Source organism: Leucoraja erinacea, chromosome 9 (genome assembly GCF_028641065.1).
Source record: "Leucoraja erinacea ecotype New England chromosome 9, Leri_hhj_1, whole genome shotgun sequence".
Taxonomy (NCBI): Eukaryota; Metazoa; Chordata; class Chondrichthyes; order Rajiformes; family Rajidae; genus Leucoraja; species Leucoraja erinaceus.
The window spans coordinates 16,922,933-16,940,150 of NC_073385.1; the positions used below are offsets into that span (position 1 = coordinate 16,922,933).

The following is a 17,218-nucleotide window of genomic DNA, read 5'->3' on the forward strand; positions in this document are numbered from 1 at the left end:
CTCTCTCTTAAATCCATCCAGTGACTTGGCCTCCACTGCCCTCTGTGGCAGGGAATTCCATAAATTCACAACTCTCTGGGTGAAAACATTTTTTCTCCCCTCAGTCTTAAATGACCTCCCCTTTATTCTAAGACTGTGGCCCCTGGTTCTGGACTCGCCCAACATTGGGAACATTTTTCCTGCACCTAGCTTGTCCAGTCCTTTTATAATTTAGTATGATTCTAAGATATCCCCTCATCCTTCTAAACTCCAGTGAATACAAACCTAGTTTAAACCAGCATCTGTAGTTCTTTTCCCAAACTAATACATATCTCTCCTCTCTCACCTTAAGCCTCTGCCCTCAAGTCTCAGAATCCTCAACCATGGGTGAAAGGCTGTGATTGTTGACTTCATCCACTCTATCGTGACTTTGCATACACCCCTCTGTGCTCCAAAGAAAACAATCCCATTCCTCCTCTCCAGAGATGCTGCCGGTCCTGCTGAGTTACTCCAGCATTTTGTGTCTGTCTCCGATGTAAACCAGCATCAGCAGCTCCTTCACTACAAACTCTGCAGGCTTACCAGGTATGGCAGAACCGTTGTAGATATAAACCACCATCAGTGCCACGAGAAGCATGGAGCCTGGTCTGGCCATGTCCCTGTACTGGAGTTGCTGCAGAAACAACACCTCTCTCCCTCTCCCCCTCTAGGTGTGAACGGCTAGTGAGCAGAACACCTTCACCGCCAGGAACGTTAGGGACGTTAGCTCAGCCAGGCACACGCAGCATTCCAGCTGGTTTATGTTTAACAGACTCTGGTTCCTTGTTACAACCCCTCCAAGGCATGACTGACTGACTGGGACCTGCCAGCCAGGGTGTGTTCATAAGTGATAGGAGGAATTAGGCCATTCAGCCCATCCTTCTGAACCTTCTGAAATTTGTAGTCGGCAGGGCAGTACTCTGCATATCGCCAACATGGACAATTTAACATTTTTATCAAGCCAATTAACCTACAAACCTGCACGTCTTTGGAGTGTGGGAGGAAACTGAAGATCTTGAAGAAAACCCATGCAGATCACGGGGAGAACGTCCAAACTCCGTACAGACAGCACCCGTAGTCGGGACCGAACCCGGGTCTCTGGCGCTGCATTTTGCTGTAAGGCAGCAACTCTACCGCTGTTTACTCAGCCCCGCCTCCGGGATTTTATTCTCCAGCGGGTGCTGGAAGAGGCATTACCTTCATGGTACTTTGCTGTACCGCTGTGCCACCGTGACTGCCATCAATTCTACTCCGCCATTCAATCATGTTCCCGATGTTGGGGGAGTCCAGGACCAGGGGCCGTAGTTTAAGAATAAGGGGTGGGCCATTTAGAACGGACGAGGAAAAACTCGAATGGCCTACTCCTGCACCTATTGTCTATTGGCTGATCTATCTCTCCCTCCTAACCCCATTCTCCCCATAACCTCTGACACCCGTACTAATCAACAATCTGTCTATCTCCGACTTAAATATATCAACTGACTTGGCCTCCACAGCCTTCTGTGGCAATGAATTCCACAGATTCGCCACCCTCTGACTAAAGAAATTCCTCCTCAACTTCTTCCTAAAGGAACGTCCTTTTATTCTGAGGCTGCGCCCTCTGGTCCTGGACTCTCCCACTAGTGGAAACATCCTCTTATTGTCATATGTCCCAGATAGAACAATGACATTCTTACTTGCAGCAGCACAACACAATATGTAAACATAGTACTCCGTGAACAATGTGGAAAAAAAATAAGAGGTAACAATGGGGGGGGGGGGGGTTGTGTGGGGGAGGGGGTTGTGTGTGGGGGAGGGGAGATGGTGTGGGGGGGTTGGGGTGGTGTGGGGGGGAGTGGTGTAGGGGTTGGGCTGGTGGGAAGGTGTTGGGGGGGGGTAGGGGTGGGGGGTAAGGGGGAGGAATGGGGAGGGCAAAAGGGGGGTGTGGGGGTTGTGAGGGGGGTAGGGACTCCTCTCAATGGCCACCGGCCGTGGCACCACACAGAACCTCCCGACTCCACACAGCGGCTTACCCGACCACTTTTGCAGACTCAATTAGCACGGCTTGTGCTAGAAGAGGCATTACCTTCATAACTTTTCTAATATTTCACCGATCGGAAGTGGCTTGGAGCAGAGGAGAACGGTGAGGTGGCGAAAAAATCCTAGAGATATAGGGTAGCGTTTTTGCGTAAATTTTATTACAACACAGACCGGAAGTGGTAAAAATGAGAGTTTTGGTAATAGTATAGATAGATTGTCACATGTCCCTTACAGAACAACCAAATTCATACTTGCAGCAGCACAACAGAATATGTGAACATAATACACTGTAAACAGTATAATAAACGAAAGGAAGTTCAGTGTACACACACACGCATACACATAAAAACAAATATAGTGCACAAAGACAAAACCTAATCATAAGCATACTCTATTAGCCAAGTATGTTTTGCAACATACGAGGAATTTCATTTGCCGTACAGTCATACCAATAAAAAGCAACAGAACACACAAAATACATTTTAACATAAACATCCACCACATCGACTCCTCCACATTCCTCACTGTGATGGAAGGTGAAAAAAAGTTAAATCCCTTCCATTCTTTGTTCTCCTTCCGTCGGGGCCCTGGGCCTTCCATTGACGGGACGATCTTGTCTCCCGTAGCCGGCAGTTGAGCCTCAGCGTCGGGGCGATCAAGGTCCTGCATCGGGGGGGACTCTCAGCTTCCCTGCGCCGGGCGATTACCCCGGTTCGCGGCTGGTGGAAACCTTCTGCGTCGTGGGAGCTTCCCGACATCGGTCTCTACCCGTGACTGCGAGCTCCTCGATGGTGAAATCCGCAGGCCACGGTTGGAGCGTCGATCCCAGGCAAGGGAACGACTCCGATGGTAAGTCCACGTCCCCGCGGTGGGGCTCAGTCAGTCCTGAGCAAGGCCGCCGGCTTCATGATAGGCCGCAGAGCAACCGGAGATACGACCCAGAAAACAATTGCTTCTCCGGCAAGGTAAGAGATTTAAAAATGTTTACCCCGACCCCCTCCCCCACCTCCCACATAAAACAAACCAGAGAACATTAACACAGACTTTTAAAACAATAAAACTAACAAAAAAGACGAAAAGACAGACAGACTGTTGGCGAGGCTGCCATCGCAGCGGCCCCTGGTGGTAAAAACCAACAAAACCTCGTCTATTGTAGTTCAGAGCGTATTTGAGGTTATCGTGTTAAATAGCCTGATGGCTGTAGGGAAGAAGCTGTTCCTGAACCTGGACGTTACAGTATTCGGGCTCCTGCACCTTCTTGCCGATGGCAGGGGTATTGTGAGTGTGTGGCCAGGGTGGTGTGGGTCTCTGATGATGTTGACTGCCTTTTATGAGGCAGCGACTCCGGTAATTCCCTTCGATGGTGGGGAGGTCAAAACCCGTGATGGACTGGGCAGTGTTCACTACTTTTTCTCCCGTCCGGCAGAAGGTACAGAAGCTTGAAGGCTCGCACCACCAGTCTCAGGAACAGCTTCTTCCCCTCTGTTAATGGTCCTCCCGTATGGTAAGGTACTGTCTAAAAGTAGTCGGATAATATAGAATTAGTGTACGGGTGACGTTGGTCGGTGTAGACTTGGTGGGCCGAGGGGTCTGTGTGTGCAGGCTGTATCTCTAAATTTGTTCAGTTCAGTTTAGTTTATTGTCACGTGTACCGAGGTACAGTGAAAAGCTTTTGTAGAGTGCTAACCAGTTAGCGGAAAGACAATACATGATGAGCTTCGACCCATTTACAGTGTATAGATATATGGTAAGGGAATAACGTTTAGTGCAAGGTAAAGTATGATCAAAGATAGTCTGAGGGTCTCCAATGAGGTAGATAGTAGTTCAGCGCTGCTCTCTCGTTGTGGTAGGATGGTTCAGTTGCCTGATAACAGCTGGGAAGAAACTGTCCCTGAATCTGGTGGTGTGCGTTTTCACACTTCTATCCCTTTTGCCCGATGGAAGAGGGGAGAAGAGGGAGTGACCAGGGTGCGACTCGTCCTTGATTATGCTGCTGTCCTTGTCAACAGAATCACCACCTCCAACGGGATCCCACCACTAGTCACGTCTTCCCATCTCCAGCCCGTTCCACCTTCTGCAGAGACCGTTTCCTTCGCAACTCCCTGGTTAAATTATCCTTTCCAAACCACCCCCTCGACTGTCCAGAGGCGCCGACAGTGTTTTCAGGTTAGGCAGAGGTTCACTTGCACCTCCTCAAGCCTCTTCTACTGTGTCCGTTGTTCACAGTGTGGACTCTTGTACATCGGCGAGACCAAACGTAGACTGGGCGATCGTTTTTCTAAAGATCTTCGCTCAGTCCTCCTGGTCCTTCCTGATCTCCCGATGGGAGAGGGGAGAAGAGGGGGTGACCAGGGTGCGACTGGTCCCTGATTATGCTGCTGGCCTTGCCGAGGCAGCGTGAAGTGTAGATGGAGTCGATGGAAGGGAGGTTGGTTTGTGTGACGGTCTGGGCTGCGTCCACAATTCTTTGCAATTTCCCGCAGTCTTGGATGGCGCTGTTCCCGTACCAAGCTGCGATGCATCCCGATAAAATGCTTTCTACGGCGCATCTGTAGAAGTTGGTGAGAGTGGTTGGAGACATGCGGAACTTCCTAAGTCTTCTAAGCCCAGGCCACCCTTGACTCCCACACGGACATTGATTCCTACACATCCTCTGTTCTGGACTTTATAAATTCCACCATCAATAATGTCACCTCCCTCAAACAGGTGACCATATACCCGAATCAGAAGCCATGGATGAACAGCGAGGTCAGGCTACTGCTGAAAGCACGGGACACCGCTTTCAGGTCAGGCGATGCTCGAGCCTACAGTTCATCCAGGGCTAACCTGAAGAGGGGCATCAGGAAGGCCAAGCACTGCCATAAGCTCAGGATTGAGGAGCACTTCAACAACAACTCCGACCCCCGACGCATGTGGCAAGGCATCCAGGCCATCACGGACTACAGACCCTCCAACACCACCCCCCCATCCAGCGACGCCTCCTTCCTTGAGGAGCTTAATCACTTCTATGGCCGCTTCGACAGGGACAATCTAGAGACAGCCATCAAGGCTGTGCTACCTGCCGATCACCCACCCCTCACACTCACCCCCTACGACGTATACGTGGCACTGAGTAGGACTAATGCACGTAAGGCTGCTGGCCCTGACGCATCCCCGGGCACGTGCTCAGGGCCTGTGCTGCGCAGCTGACAGACGTCTGGACTAACATCTTCAACCTGTCACTTGCCCAAGCAGTTGTCCCCACTTGCCTTAAAGCCACCTCCATCGTGCCAGTGCCAAAACACTCCACTGCGGCAAGCCTCAACGACTTCCGCCCAGTTGCACTTACCCCCATCATCACCAAGTGCTTCGAGAGGCTGGTCCTGGCACACCTCAAAAGCTGCCTACCCCCCACACTGGATCCCTATCAGTTTGCCTACCGCAAGAACAGGAGTACGGAGGATGCCATCTCAATGGCACTTCACTCCGCCCTCTCCCACCTCGACAACAGAGACACTTACGTAAGAATGCTGTTCATCGATTACAGCTCAGCATTCAACACCATTATACCATCTAAACTGATCACCAAACTCGGTAACCTGGGCATCGACCCCTCCCTCTGCAACGGGATACTGGACTTTCTAACCAACAGACCCCAGTCTGTGAGGTTAGACAAGCACACCTCTTCAACCCTCACCCTGAACACCGGCGTTCCTCAGGGCTGTGTGCTGAGCCCCCTCCTCTACTCCCTCTTCACCTATGACTGCACACCTGTACATGGTACTAACACCATCATCAAGTATGCAGATGATACAACGGTGATTGGCCTCATCAGCAACAACGATGAGCTGGCCTACAGGGAGGAGGTCCAGCACTTAGCAGCATGGTGCGCTGACAACAACCTGGCCCTTAACTCCAAGAAGACGAAGGAGCTCATTGTAGACTTCAGGAAGTCCAGAGGCGGCACGCACACCCCCATCCACATTAACGGGACGGAGGTGGAACGTGTTTCTAGCTTCAGGTTCCAGGGAGTCAACATCTCAGATGACCTCTCTTGGACCCACAATACCTCTACTCTGATCAAGAAGGCTCATCAGCGTCTCTTCTTCCTGAGGAGACTGAAGAAGGTCCATCTGTCTCCTCAGATCCTGGTGAACTTCTACCGCTGCACCATCGAGAGCATCCTTACCAACTGCATCACAGTATGGTATGGCAACTGCTCTGTCTCCGACCGGAAGGCATTGCAGAGGGTGGTGAAAATTGCCCAATGCATCACCGGTTCCTCGCTCCCCTCCATTGAGTCTGTCCAAAGCAAGCGCTGTCTGCGGAGGGCGCTCAGCATCGCCAAGGACTGCTCTCACCCCAACCATGGACTGTTTACCCTCCTACCATCCGGGAGGCGCTACAGGTCTCTCCGTTGCCGAACCAGCAGGTCGAGGAACAGCTTCTTTCCAGCGGCTGTCACTCTACTCAACAACGTACCTCGGTGACTGCCAATCACCACTCCCCCCCCGGACACTTATTATTATTTATTCAAATCGTTTGCTATGTCGCTCTTCCAGGGAGATGCTACATGCATTTCGTTGTCTCTGTACTGTACACTCACAATGACAATTAAAATTGAATCTGAATCTGAATCTGAAATAGTGAAACTAAACATCGAATTCTCCAATTGAAGTAATCCCCCCACCCCCTCTTTTTCTTTCCTATTCCTCCCCCTCCCTAGCCCACTCATTTCTCCCGTCATCCCGTCCCTCCTCCCCTTTCCCCTTCCACCCATATCCCTCCCTCAGGCTTCATATTTCACTCCTCTCTCCTTATCCCACACTTTTGTCCAACTCTGCCCATCATTCCCTCCCTTCCTTCCTCCCGCGCCTGTATCCACCCATCACTTGGGTCCCGCCCCCACCCCTTTCTCCAGCTTTCTCTCCCCCCCCCCCCCCCACCTCCTCCCTCGTTCCATCAGCCTGAAGAATGGCCGTCACGGTGGCGCAGTGGTAGAGTTGCTGCGGGTTCGATCCCAACCACGGGTGCTGTCTGTACGGAGTTTGTACATTCTCCCCGTGACCTGCATGGGTTTTTCTCCGAGATCTTCGGTTTCCTCCCGCACTCCAAAAACGTGCAGGTTTGTAGGTTAATTGGCTTGGTAAATGTCCTTAGTGTGTGTAGGATGCGGGGATCACTGCTCGGCGCGGACCTGGTGGGCCGAAGGGCCTGTTTCCACGCTGTATCTCTCAACTAAACTAACAAGGGTCCGAACACGAAACATCAATAGACAATAGGTGCAGGAGGAGGCCATTCGGCCCTTCGAGCCAGCACCGCCATTCAATGCGATCATGGCTGATCATCCCCAATCAGTACCCCGTTCCTGCCATTGCCTTCTGACCTGCAGAGTTATTCCAGCACTTTGTGTTTATATCATGAGTACATTTTAATTCACAACACACACACAAAAACTGTACACATCTGCCAGTCAATACAAAATAAATATTTGTTTAAAAAAAATCTCACAATTCAATATTCAGACACTGTATCCTTTGGATAAGACTTTGTGAGAACTGCCTTTTGCAGAGTGGGAAGACCAGGCAGTTTCCCGGGATCCTGGGCCGGCGATCCTCCTCCCTCTGCCGCCACTCCCAGGATGCCGGGAATACATCTGCTTTCCACCGGTCTGGGAGGGAAGGAATCTGTCCGTGTGTGAACCTGCTGTAGCCTTGGTGAGAGAGGGGGGAGGGGGGAGAGAGAGACCGAAGGGGGGAGGGAGAGAGGGGGAGAGTGAGGGAGGGAGAGAGGGGAGAGTGAGGGAGGGAGAGGGGGGGAGGTGAGGGAGGGAGAGGGAGGAGAGTGAGGGAGGGAGAGAGGGGGGAGGGGGGAGGGGGGAGAGGAGGGAGGGAGGGAGGGAGAGAGGAGGGAGAGAGGGTGAGAGGGAAAGAGGGGGGAGGGAGGAGGAGAGAGAGAGGGAGAGAAGGGAGGGGGAGGGAGAGAGGGGGAGACGGTGAGGGGGGAGAGAGACAGGGAAGTGAGAGGTAGGGAGACCCGGGACTCCAGAGGCCTCGAGAGGGAGGGAGGAGGAGGGAGAGAGGGGGAGGAGGTAGAGTGAGGGAGGGAGGGAGTCCAGTCAGTCCCTCGTAATCTCGATGGGGAGGGAGGGGAGGGAGAGAGGGAGAGTGGGAGACAGGGTGGGGGGTTCCTCGTTAATCTTCCACCAGAATGTCCAGCTCTTCGAGGGGAAGACGGAGGCGGATTTCCTTCTCGGTCATCAAGTCAGTGATTTCTTGCAGCCGCTCGGGTAGCAGACGGACTGCGTCCAAGTACAGCACCTGGGCGGGGAGGGAGAGAGAAGGGGAACTCAGCAACTCCCACATTAGACATTCCCGACAGCACTGGCGGCCACTCGGCCCATCAAATGTATGCCGGCTCCCAGAGCAATCTCATTCCCCACTAACTTCCCTTTTATAGTAAGCCCCCGCTATAGAAACATAGAAATTAGGTGCAGGAGTAGGCCATTCGGCCCTTCGAGCCTGCACCGCCATTCAATATGATCATGGCTGATTTTTTCCAACTCAGTATCCCGACGGCCTTCTCTCCATACCCCCTGATCCCCTTAGCCACAAGGGCCACATCTAACTCCCTCTTAAATATAGCCAATGAACTGGCCTCAAACTACCCTCTGTGGCCGAGATAATTCTATAATTCCTTTTAATTCGATAACTATATAATCTTGCTATTGAGGGAGTGCAGCGTAGGTTCACCAGGTTAATTCCCGGGATGGCGGGACTGTCATATGCTGAGAGAATGGAGCAGCTGGGCTTGTACACTCTGGAGTTTAGAAGGATGAGAGGAGATCTTTGAAACATTGAAACATATAAGATTGTTAAGGGTTTGGATATGCTAGAGGCAGGAAATATGTTCCCGATGTTAGGGGAGTCCAGAACCAGGGGCCACAGTTTAAGAATAAGGAGTAACCATTTAGAACGGAGACAAGGAAACACTTTTTCTCACAGAGAGTTGTGAGTGTGGAATTCTCTGCCTCAGAGGGCGGTGGAGGCAGGTGCTCTGGATGCTTTCAAGAGAGAGCTAGATAGGGCTCTTAAGAATAGCGGAGTCAGGGGATATGGGGAGAAGGCAGGAACGGGGTACTGATTGGGGATGATCAGCCATGATCACATTGAATGGCGGTGCTGGCTCGAAGAATGACGGTGCTGAACTCTCTGCATGAAGAAGTGTTTCCTCGTCTCCGTTCTAAATGGCTTACCCCTAATTCTTAAACTGTGGCCCCTGGTTCTGGACTCCCCCAACATCGGGAATATGTTTCCTGCCTCTAGCGTGTCCAAACCCTTAATAATCTTATATGTTTCAATAAGGTGTCCTCTCATCCTTCTAAATTCCAGGGTGTACAAGCCCAGCTGCTCCATTCTCTCAGCATATGACAGTCCCGCCATCCCGGGAATTAACCTTGTAAACCTACGTTGCACTCCCTCAATAGCAAGAATATCAATTCCTCAAATTAGGGGACCAAAACTGCACACAATACTCCAGGGCTCTGTACAACTGCAGAAGGACCTCTTGGCTCCTATACTCAACTCCTCTTGTTATCATATGGAATGTAAGGCGTTTGGATTAGATTCTGTGGGGCAGAGCAGAGTAAATGGTGAGAGGGTGATTGGGTGGTTGGAGGGAATGTCGAGCGTTGTTGCTTACCTTGGCCCAGGGACAGTGTTGCAGCGCTCTGTAGAACACTCCTCTCGTCCGCCCCACATCCCCTCGCGCCGCCTGCATTGTTGGCGAATCGAAGCAATCGCAACGTTAGAACGGGGACTGGGCAACAACGGCTGTGCCCAGGGCAAAGGGCAAAGGGCAAGCACCCACTGGTACGGCCAGTACAGAGGGGGCCCACACTGAAACTGCGGGTGGGAGGGGAGGGGGGGGAGGGGGGGGAGGATGGGGAGTGAGGGGGCGAGGAGGGGGGGGAGGGGTGGGGGCGGGGAGAGAGGGGGGGGGGGGGAGGGGGGGGGGGGGGGGGGGGGGGAGAGGGGGGGAGAGAGAGTGAAGGAGAGAGAGAAAGTAAGAGAGGAGAGGAAAGAGTAAATGTGGGAGGGAGAGATACAAGACAGAGGGGGGAAGGGACAAGAGGGGAGGGAAGGAGATGGACATAGAGTGCTGGAGTAACTCAGTGGGTCAGACGGCATCTCTGGAGAGAAGGAGCAGGTGATGTTTCAGGTGGGGACCCCTCTTCAGGCTGCAGGGTGGGGGAAGGGAGTGGGTTGTGCGTTGCCCCCTTACCGTAAACCGCAGGAACATCCTCCAGAGCAGGACGCAGTGCGCTCCTGCCTCCGACCCCACGGCGTGCTCAAACAGCGCTGCGATACGATTGTCCAGGCCCGTCTCCGGCACCATGCTGTGCTCCATCCCAGCACCCGCCCTGCACGGGGAGAGAAAAAACCCAGTGTGGTCACCGATCCGTACACCGCCCCAAAGCACTTCCTAGCCAGAGGGATGCATCCCACAAGCTCGCAGGTTGTAGTGGCAGAATTAGGCCATTCGGCCCATCGAGTCTATTCCCCCGTTCAATCACGGCTGCTCTCTGCCTCCTAATCCCATTGTCCTGCCTTCTCCCCATAACCCTTGACACCCGCTCTAGTCAAGAATTTGTCTTTCTCTGCCTTAAAAATATCCACTGACTTGGCCTCCGCAGCCCTCTGTGGCAATGAGTTCCACAGATTCACCATCCTCTGACTAAAGAGGTCACCCCCTTTCTAAAAGAGCGCCCTTTAATTCTGGGGCTAAGACCTGTGGTCCTGGACTCTCCCACCAGTGGAAACATCCTCTCCACATCCACTCTACCTCTGCCATTCATTATTCTGTGAGTTACAATGAGGTTCCCCCCCTCAACATGGGATAGCAGCATCTAACGTGGGCAAAGCAAGATGGTGGTAAAGAAGGCATTTGGCACGCCGGCTTTCATCGCAGGTCGGGGGGGGGGGGGGGGGGGGCATTGAGTGTCTGGGTCAGGAAGTCATGATGCAGCTTTATATAATTCATAGAGGCAGATTTGAGTGTGGCTTTTGACAGAGCTTCAGATGGGTACGTGGACATGCAGGGAATGGAGGGCTACGGATCATGTGCAGGCAAAGGAGATTAGTTTAAATTGGCGTCATGTTCAGCATGGGCATAGTGGGCCATCGGACCTGTTCTTGTGCTGTACCATACACAATAGACAATAGGTGCAGGAGTAGGCCATTCGGCCCTTCAAGCCAGCACTGGAGAGAAGGAATGGGAGACCCATAGGGACTCGATCCGAAACGTCACCCATTCCTTATCTCCAGAGATGCTGCCTGACCCGCTGCGTTAAGATTGGGGGGGGGGGGGGGATCTTATAGAAACTTACAAAATTCTTAAGGGGTTGGACAGGCTAGATGCAAGAAGATTGTTCCCGATGTTGGGGAAGTCCAGAACAAGGGGTCACAGTTTAAGGATAAGGGGGAAGTCTTTTAGGACACAGATGAGAAAAAAAAAATTCACATAGAGAGTGGTGAATCGCTGGAACTCTCAGCCACAGAAGGTAGTTGAGGCCAGTTCATTGGCTATATTTAAGAGGGAGTTAGATGTGGCCCTTGTGGCTAAAGGGATCAGGGGGTATGGAGAGAAGGCAGATACAGGATACGGAGTTGGATGATCAGCCATGATCATATTGAATGGCGGTGCAGGCTCGAAGGGCCAAATGGCCTACTCCTGCACCTATTTTCTATGTTTCTATGTTTACACCAGCATATTGTGTCTCTTTTCAGCACGGACATTTCAGGGCTGAAGGGCCTGTTTCTGTACTGTTCCATGTTCATATTCAGGAAGGACATTGTGAGCCGAAGGGCCTGTTTCCACACTGTGTGACTATGTTCAGCATGGACATTGTGGGCCGAAGGGCCTGTCCCATTCTATGTTCTTTGTGCTCTCACCTCAGTACTGAGTCGATGCGCTGCTTCCTCTGCTCCTCTGCGTGGATGGCGAACAGCCATGGCAAGATGTCGCCTCTGTTTGCGCGGGTGAGGCTGTGGAAGAAGCGGCGTGCGGTGCTGCCGCTGTGCGGCGCGGTGCTGGCCAGCCGCACGAAGAGCCGCCAGAGGCGCGGGCTGCCGGGGAAGCGGCGCAGGGCAGCCTGCAGTGCATCGACCAGGGGCCGCCTGGGGCGGGGGCCCGCCCGGGCGTGGAACCACAGCAGCGCCACGTGCATGGTGGCCAGGCGGCGCGAGGCGGACACGTGCGAGGATGCGGCCGGCGCCGACTCCGCCGGGAGGGGCAGCACGTCCAGCCAGTCGGCCGCCTGTTGGTAGAGTGTGTCGGCGGCCTGCAGGCCCGCCGTGAGGTAGAGGAAGAGGGCGTAGCAGCCGGCCAGGCTGGCCAGGTGATTGGGGTCGGCGGGGAGACTCCGTGCCGCCTGCTCGTAGCTCCGCCGCGCCTTCAGCACGTCCACCGCCGGCACATCACCGGCGAACGGCCGCCCGTCCCCCTGGGCCAGCCTGGTCAGCACGTGCAGGGCGCGAGGACAAGCTGCGTGCCCCACCACCTCCAGCTCCAGCGAGGCGTACAGGAGGCAGAGCCGGCAGAGCGAGGAGCTGGACAGTCCCTGCGCGGCATCGGAGGACACGGCCGTGTGGAAGACCCGCCGCGACTCGTCCACGTTGCCCAGCAGCCACTCCAGGTGGGCAAACTCCCTCCACAAGGCCAGGCTGTTGCGGTTGGCTGGCTCCTTCAGCAGCCTCTTGGCCAGCCGCTTGCTCCTCTTGCCCTGCGGCTTCACCCTCTTGCTTCCCAGACGCAGGTTCTGCACCACCTGGGAGAAAGACAACCACCACGCACTCACTTACACAAAGTACCAACTTCTGATTCACTTTATGGGTAAAAATAATTGTAATCAATTTATTGCATGAATAATACATACACAATACAAAACAAACCCACCACCACAATACAAAATCACCCAATTAGCTAAACAAATATTCTTAGACGCTTTCAAGAGAGAGCTAGATCTTGTAAGAGAGTTCTTAAAAATAGCGGAGTCAGGGGAGTCAGAAGGCAGGAACGGGGTACTGATTGGGGACGATTATGGAAGTTATAGAAGACTTAATTAAGACATTTATCATAGCCAGCGATGTCAGCTACTTTACGTAATCAGCTTATTGTACTCAGACTCACGTGATTGTTAGTTTTGCAGCACTTAACATTTATCTAGTAATCAAGGCACTAAACCAGTTACATATTTTTACTGAAGAAGGGTTTCGGCCCGAAACGTTGCCTATTTCCTTCGCTCCATAGATGCTGCTGCACCCGCTGAGTTTCTCCAGCTTTTTTGTGGACCTACTTATTTTTACTTTTGTGTATCTGTATTCTTAATAAATACATTTGTATCTTAGTGTGTAAACATATAAACCAATATGTAACAATGTAATATGGTGTGGGTAGCCTTGGCTTGTGTAGCCTTGGCTTTAACTGAAACATAATGGCAGGACAAAGCTGGGACATTAGAAGTTAATTTTAAGGGTGGCGAGTGAAGGACGAGATATGACGAGAAATGTAAAGTTTAATAAGACTGAACCAAGGTTGGAAGTAATGGTGGCAAGACAGTGAATACTAGAATCAAAGACAGATTGATGCAAAGGAGTACAGCATGAAAGATAATGTAGCAGAGATAAGGCTGAAAGAGTGTAATAAAAGTTGCTTGTTTCTGTGAATCGAAGAGCTATTAGAGAACGGACAGGTGATGTCATCTCTGAATGTTCCAGCTGAATATTTGCAAATAAAGGCTTTCGGCTTCTTGAAGAATTCTCCGTGTCTGTGTCATCTTATCCAAATTTGAGTCTTAAAACCACGACATGATCAGCCCTGATCACATTGAATGGTGGTGGTGCTGGCTCGAAGGGCCGAATGGCCTACTCCTGCACCTATTATCTATTGTCTAGACAGACACAAAATGCTGGAGTAACTCAGCGGGACAGGCATCATCAAATCTGGAGAGGAGGAATAGGCGACGTTTCAGGTCGAGGTCTGAGTTACTCCAGCATTTTAAACCAGCATCTGCTGTTCTTTCCTACACAAATATTCTTAAATGTTACACTCTTAAACAACTATATTATAAGTATAATCCTTAACACCACCTGGGTGCGGAGGTAACCCCGGAAAAGGGCACAGAGGAGGTTTACATGAATGAATTAATAGGCTCTTTAATTTTTCTGTGGCCCCCCCTGACATTATTAGCGGAAAAAAAGTGGTCCTCTTTATTGAACCTGTGGCCCCCCAAATTTTTCAGTGGCCCCCCTGAAATGTGCCATGGCGGTTGGGAATCACTGGGTTAACCTATGATGAGGGTTTGTCGGCACTTGGGCCAGTACTCGCTGGAGTTTAGAAAAAAATGAGGGGGGGACCTCATTGAAACATACAGAATAGTGAAAGGCTTGGATACACAATAGACAATAGGTGCAGGAGTAGTCCATTCGGCCCTTCGAGCCAGCACCGCCATTCAATGTGATCATGGCTGATCATCCAAAATCAGTACCCCGTTCCTGACTTCTCCCCATATCCCCTGACTCCGCTATCTTTAAGAGCCCTATCTAGCTCTCTCTTGAAAGAATCTAGAGAACCGACCTCCACCGCTCTCTGAGGCAGAGAATTCCACAGACCCACAACTCTCTGTGAGAAAAAGTGTTTCCTCGTCTCCGTCCTAAATGGCTTACCCCTTATTCTTAAGATAGAGTGGATGTGGAGAGGACGTTCCCACTAGTGGGAGAGTCTAGGACTAGAGGTCATAGCCTCAGAATTAAAGGACGTTCTTTTAGGAAGTAGATGAGGAGAAACTTATTTCGTCAGAGGGTGGTGAATCTGTGGAATTCATTGCCACAGAAGGCTGTGGAGGCCAAGTCAATGGATAATTTTGGCAGAGATAGAGATTTTTGATTAGTACGGGTGTTGGAGGTTATGGGGAGAAAGCAGGAGAATGGGGTTAGGAGGGAGAGATAGATCAGTCCTGATTGAATGGTGGAATAGACTTGATCGGCCGAATGGCCTAATTCTGTTGCTATCACTTATGAAATGGAAGAAGGGCCAAAACCTGCTTGAATCAGCACAGTGGTGCAGCTGGTAGTGCCCCTGCCTCACAGCGACAGTGACCCGCGTTTGATTCATACCCATGCTACTGCCTGTGTGGAGTTTGCACGTTCTCCCAGTGATTACGTTGGTTTTCTCCAGGGGCTCTGGATTCCTCCCACATACCGTTGTAAATTGCATCCCTAGTGTGTCGGTGAGTGAAGGGTGGGGGGGGGGGGGGGGGGTCCTGGGTGGGGGTCCTGGGGATTTAAGTGGGATAGGCCACAGGTTCTGGGAATGGAAGTGGGAATAGCTTACTGATTGCTGGAAATACAAGTGGGAACGGGTTACAGGTAAGAATGCTGTGGGAATGGCACTGCCCCGTGATCTAGCACAGACCCGGAGGGCCGAGTGTCCGGGACAAGGTGCTCCTACCTTGGATTTCTCGTAGAGCAGCCAGCTCAGAGCCAGCTCCGACTGCTCTTCCCCGGAGAGATGAGGCAGGGCTTGTTGGAAAACGAAGCGGATGAACTCCTCCCCGGCCCTGCAGTGCCCGGTCCCCAGTCGGGGCCCCGCGTCCAGGAGGCCGACAGCCGCCACCCCGCCGGCAGAAGGGCCGGAGCCGTCCGCCAGCATGGCGCCCTCCGATCCGCTGGCCAGCAGGGCCGGCTCGTCCAGCGCCAGGTTCAGGCAGGAGGGGGGCAGCTCCGAGCCGGCGGGGACCCCCAGGAAACGCAGGAAGCAGGACAAGAGCTGGAACTTCAGCCCGGGGCTGCAGATCCTGAACATCGAGTCCCCAATGTCATCAAACAGCACCTGACGGATCGGGAGAGAACGCTGTTAGTTGTACCCAGCCTCAACTTCCTCCTCCGGCAGCTCGTTCCAAACACCCACCACCCTTTGTGTGAAAAAGGTTATCCCTCGGATTCCTATTAAATCTTTCCTCCCTCTTACCGAATACTCGTGGTGCATTGCAGAAATTATACTGACTAAAAGTGCCTGAGTAACTCAGCGAGTCAAGCAGCATCTCGGGTGGACATGGGCATGCCACGTTTCGGGCCGGGACCTTTCTTCAGTCTCAACACGTTGGAGAGAGAGGAGGACTTCACATTTATCCACATTATCCACATTTATCCACATTAAACTGCATTTGCCATGCATCTGCCCACTCCCCCAACCTGTCCAAGTCACCCTGCATTCTCATAGCATCCTCCTTACAGTTCACACTGCCACCCAGCTTTGTGTCATCTGCAAATTTGCTAATGTTACTTTGAATCCCTTCATCCAAATCATTGATGTATGTTGTAAATAGCTGCTGTCCCACAACCGAGCCTTGCGGTACCCCACTAGTCACTGCCTGCCATTCTAAAAGGGACCCGTTAATCCCTACTCTTTGTTTCCTGTAACCAGATGGAGTGATGACAATAGGCAATAGGTGCAGGAGTAGGCCATTCGGCCCTTCAAGCCAGCACCACCATTCAATATGATCATGGCTGATCATCACAAATCAGTACCCCGTTCCTGCTTTCTCCCCATATCGCTTGATTCCATTATCCCTAAGAGCTGTATCTAACTCTCTCTTGAAAACATCCAGTGAATTGGCCTCCACTGCGGTCTGGAGAGCATAGGTGAGAGGAGCAAAGTTTAAAGGAGACATGCAGGGCACATTTTATTTTACACAGAGGGTGATGAGTGCTTGGATTGCACTTCCAGGGGGTGTGGTAGAAAAATTGATGGTGGTGTTTAAGAGACTCTTGGGACGGCACTTGGATAGAGTCAAGTCAAGTCACTTTTATTTCTATTGCACATTTAAAAAACAACTCTCGTTGGCCAAAGTGCTTTACATTGGTGGAGGTACTAACGTTATACAACATTGGTTCATAGATTAAGTACATACATAAATATATACATATAGCCCTCCCTCAGAGGACGTCAAGAAAGGCTTGAGAGTAAAGATGAGTTTTAAATCTCGACTTAAAGGAGTCGATGGAGGGGGAAGTTCTGATGGGAAGAGGGATGCTGTTCCACAGTCTAGGAGCTGCAACCGCAAAGGTGCGGTCGCCCCAGAGCTTATGCCTAGACCGCAGGATGTTCAGTAACCCCAAGTCGGCCGATCTGAGGGACCTGG

The 17,218-nt window shown here is 51.9% G+C and overlaps 1 protein-coding gene across 1 annotated transcript in view; it reads right to left on the bottom strand.

Moving 5' to 3' along the window:
- Positions 1-8,206: 8,206 nt before the first annotated feature.
- Positions 8,207-17,218, bottom strand: part of nrde2 (NRDE-2, necessary for RNA interference, domain containing) — a 44,400-nt gene continuing 35,388 nt past the window's right edge. The window contains exons 10-14 of the mRNA XM_055640217.1: positions 15,526-15,906; positions 11,970-12,844; positions 10,300-10,438; positions 9,718-9,789; positions 8,207-8,336 (exon numbers count right to left, since the gene is read on the bottom strand). Coding sequence (XP_055496192.1) covers positions 8,211-8,336; positions 9,718-9,789; positions 10,300-10,438; positions 11,970-12,844; positions 15,526-15,906 — 1,593 coding nt within the window. The 3' untranslated portion in view covers positions 8,207-8,210. The remainder of the gene's footprint in view (positions 8,337-9,717; positions 9,790-10,299; positions 10,439-11,969; positions 12,845-15,525; positions 15,907-17,218) is intronic.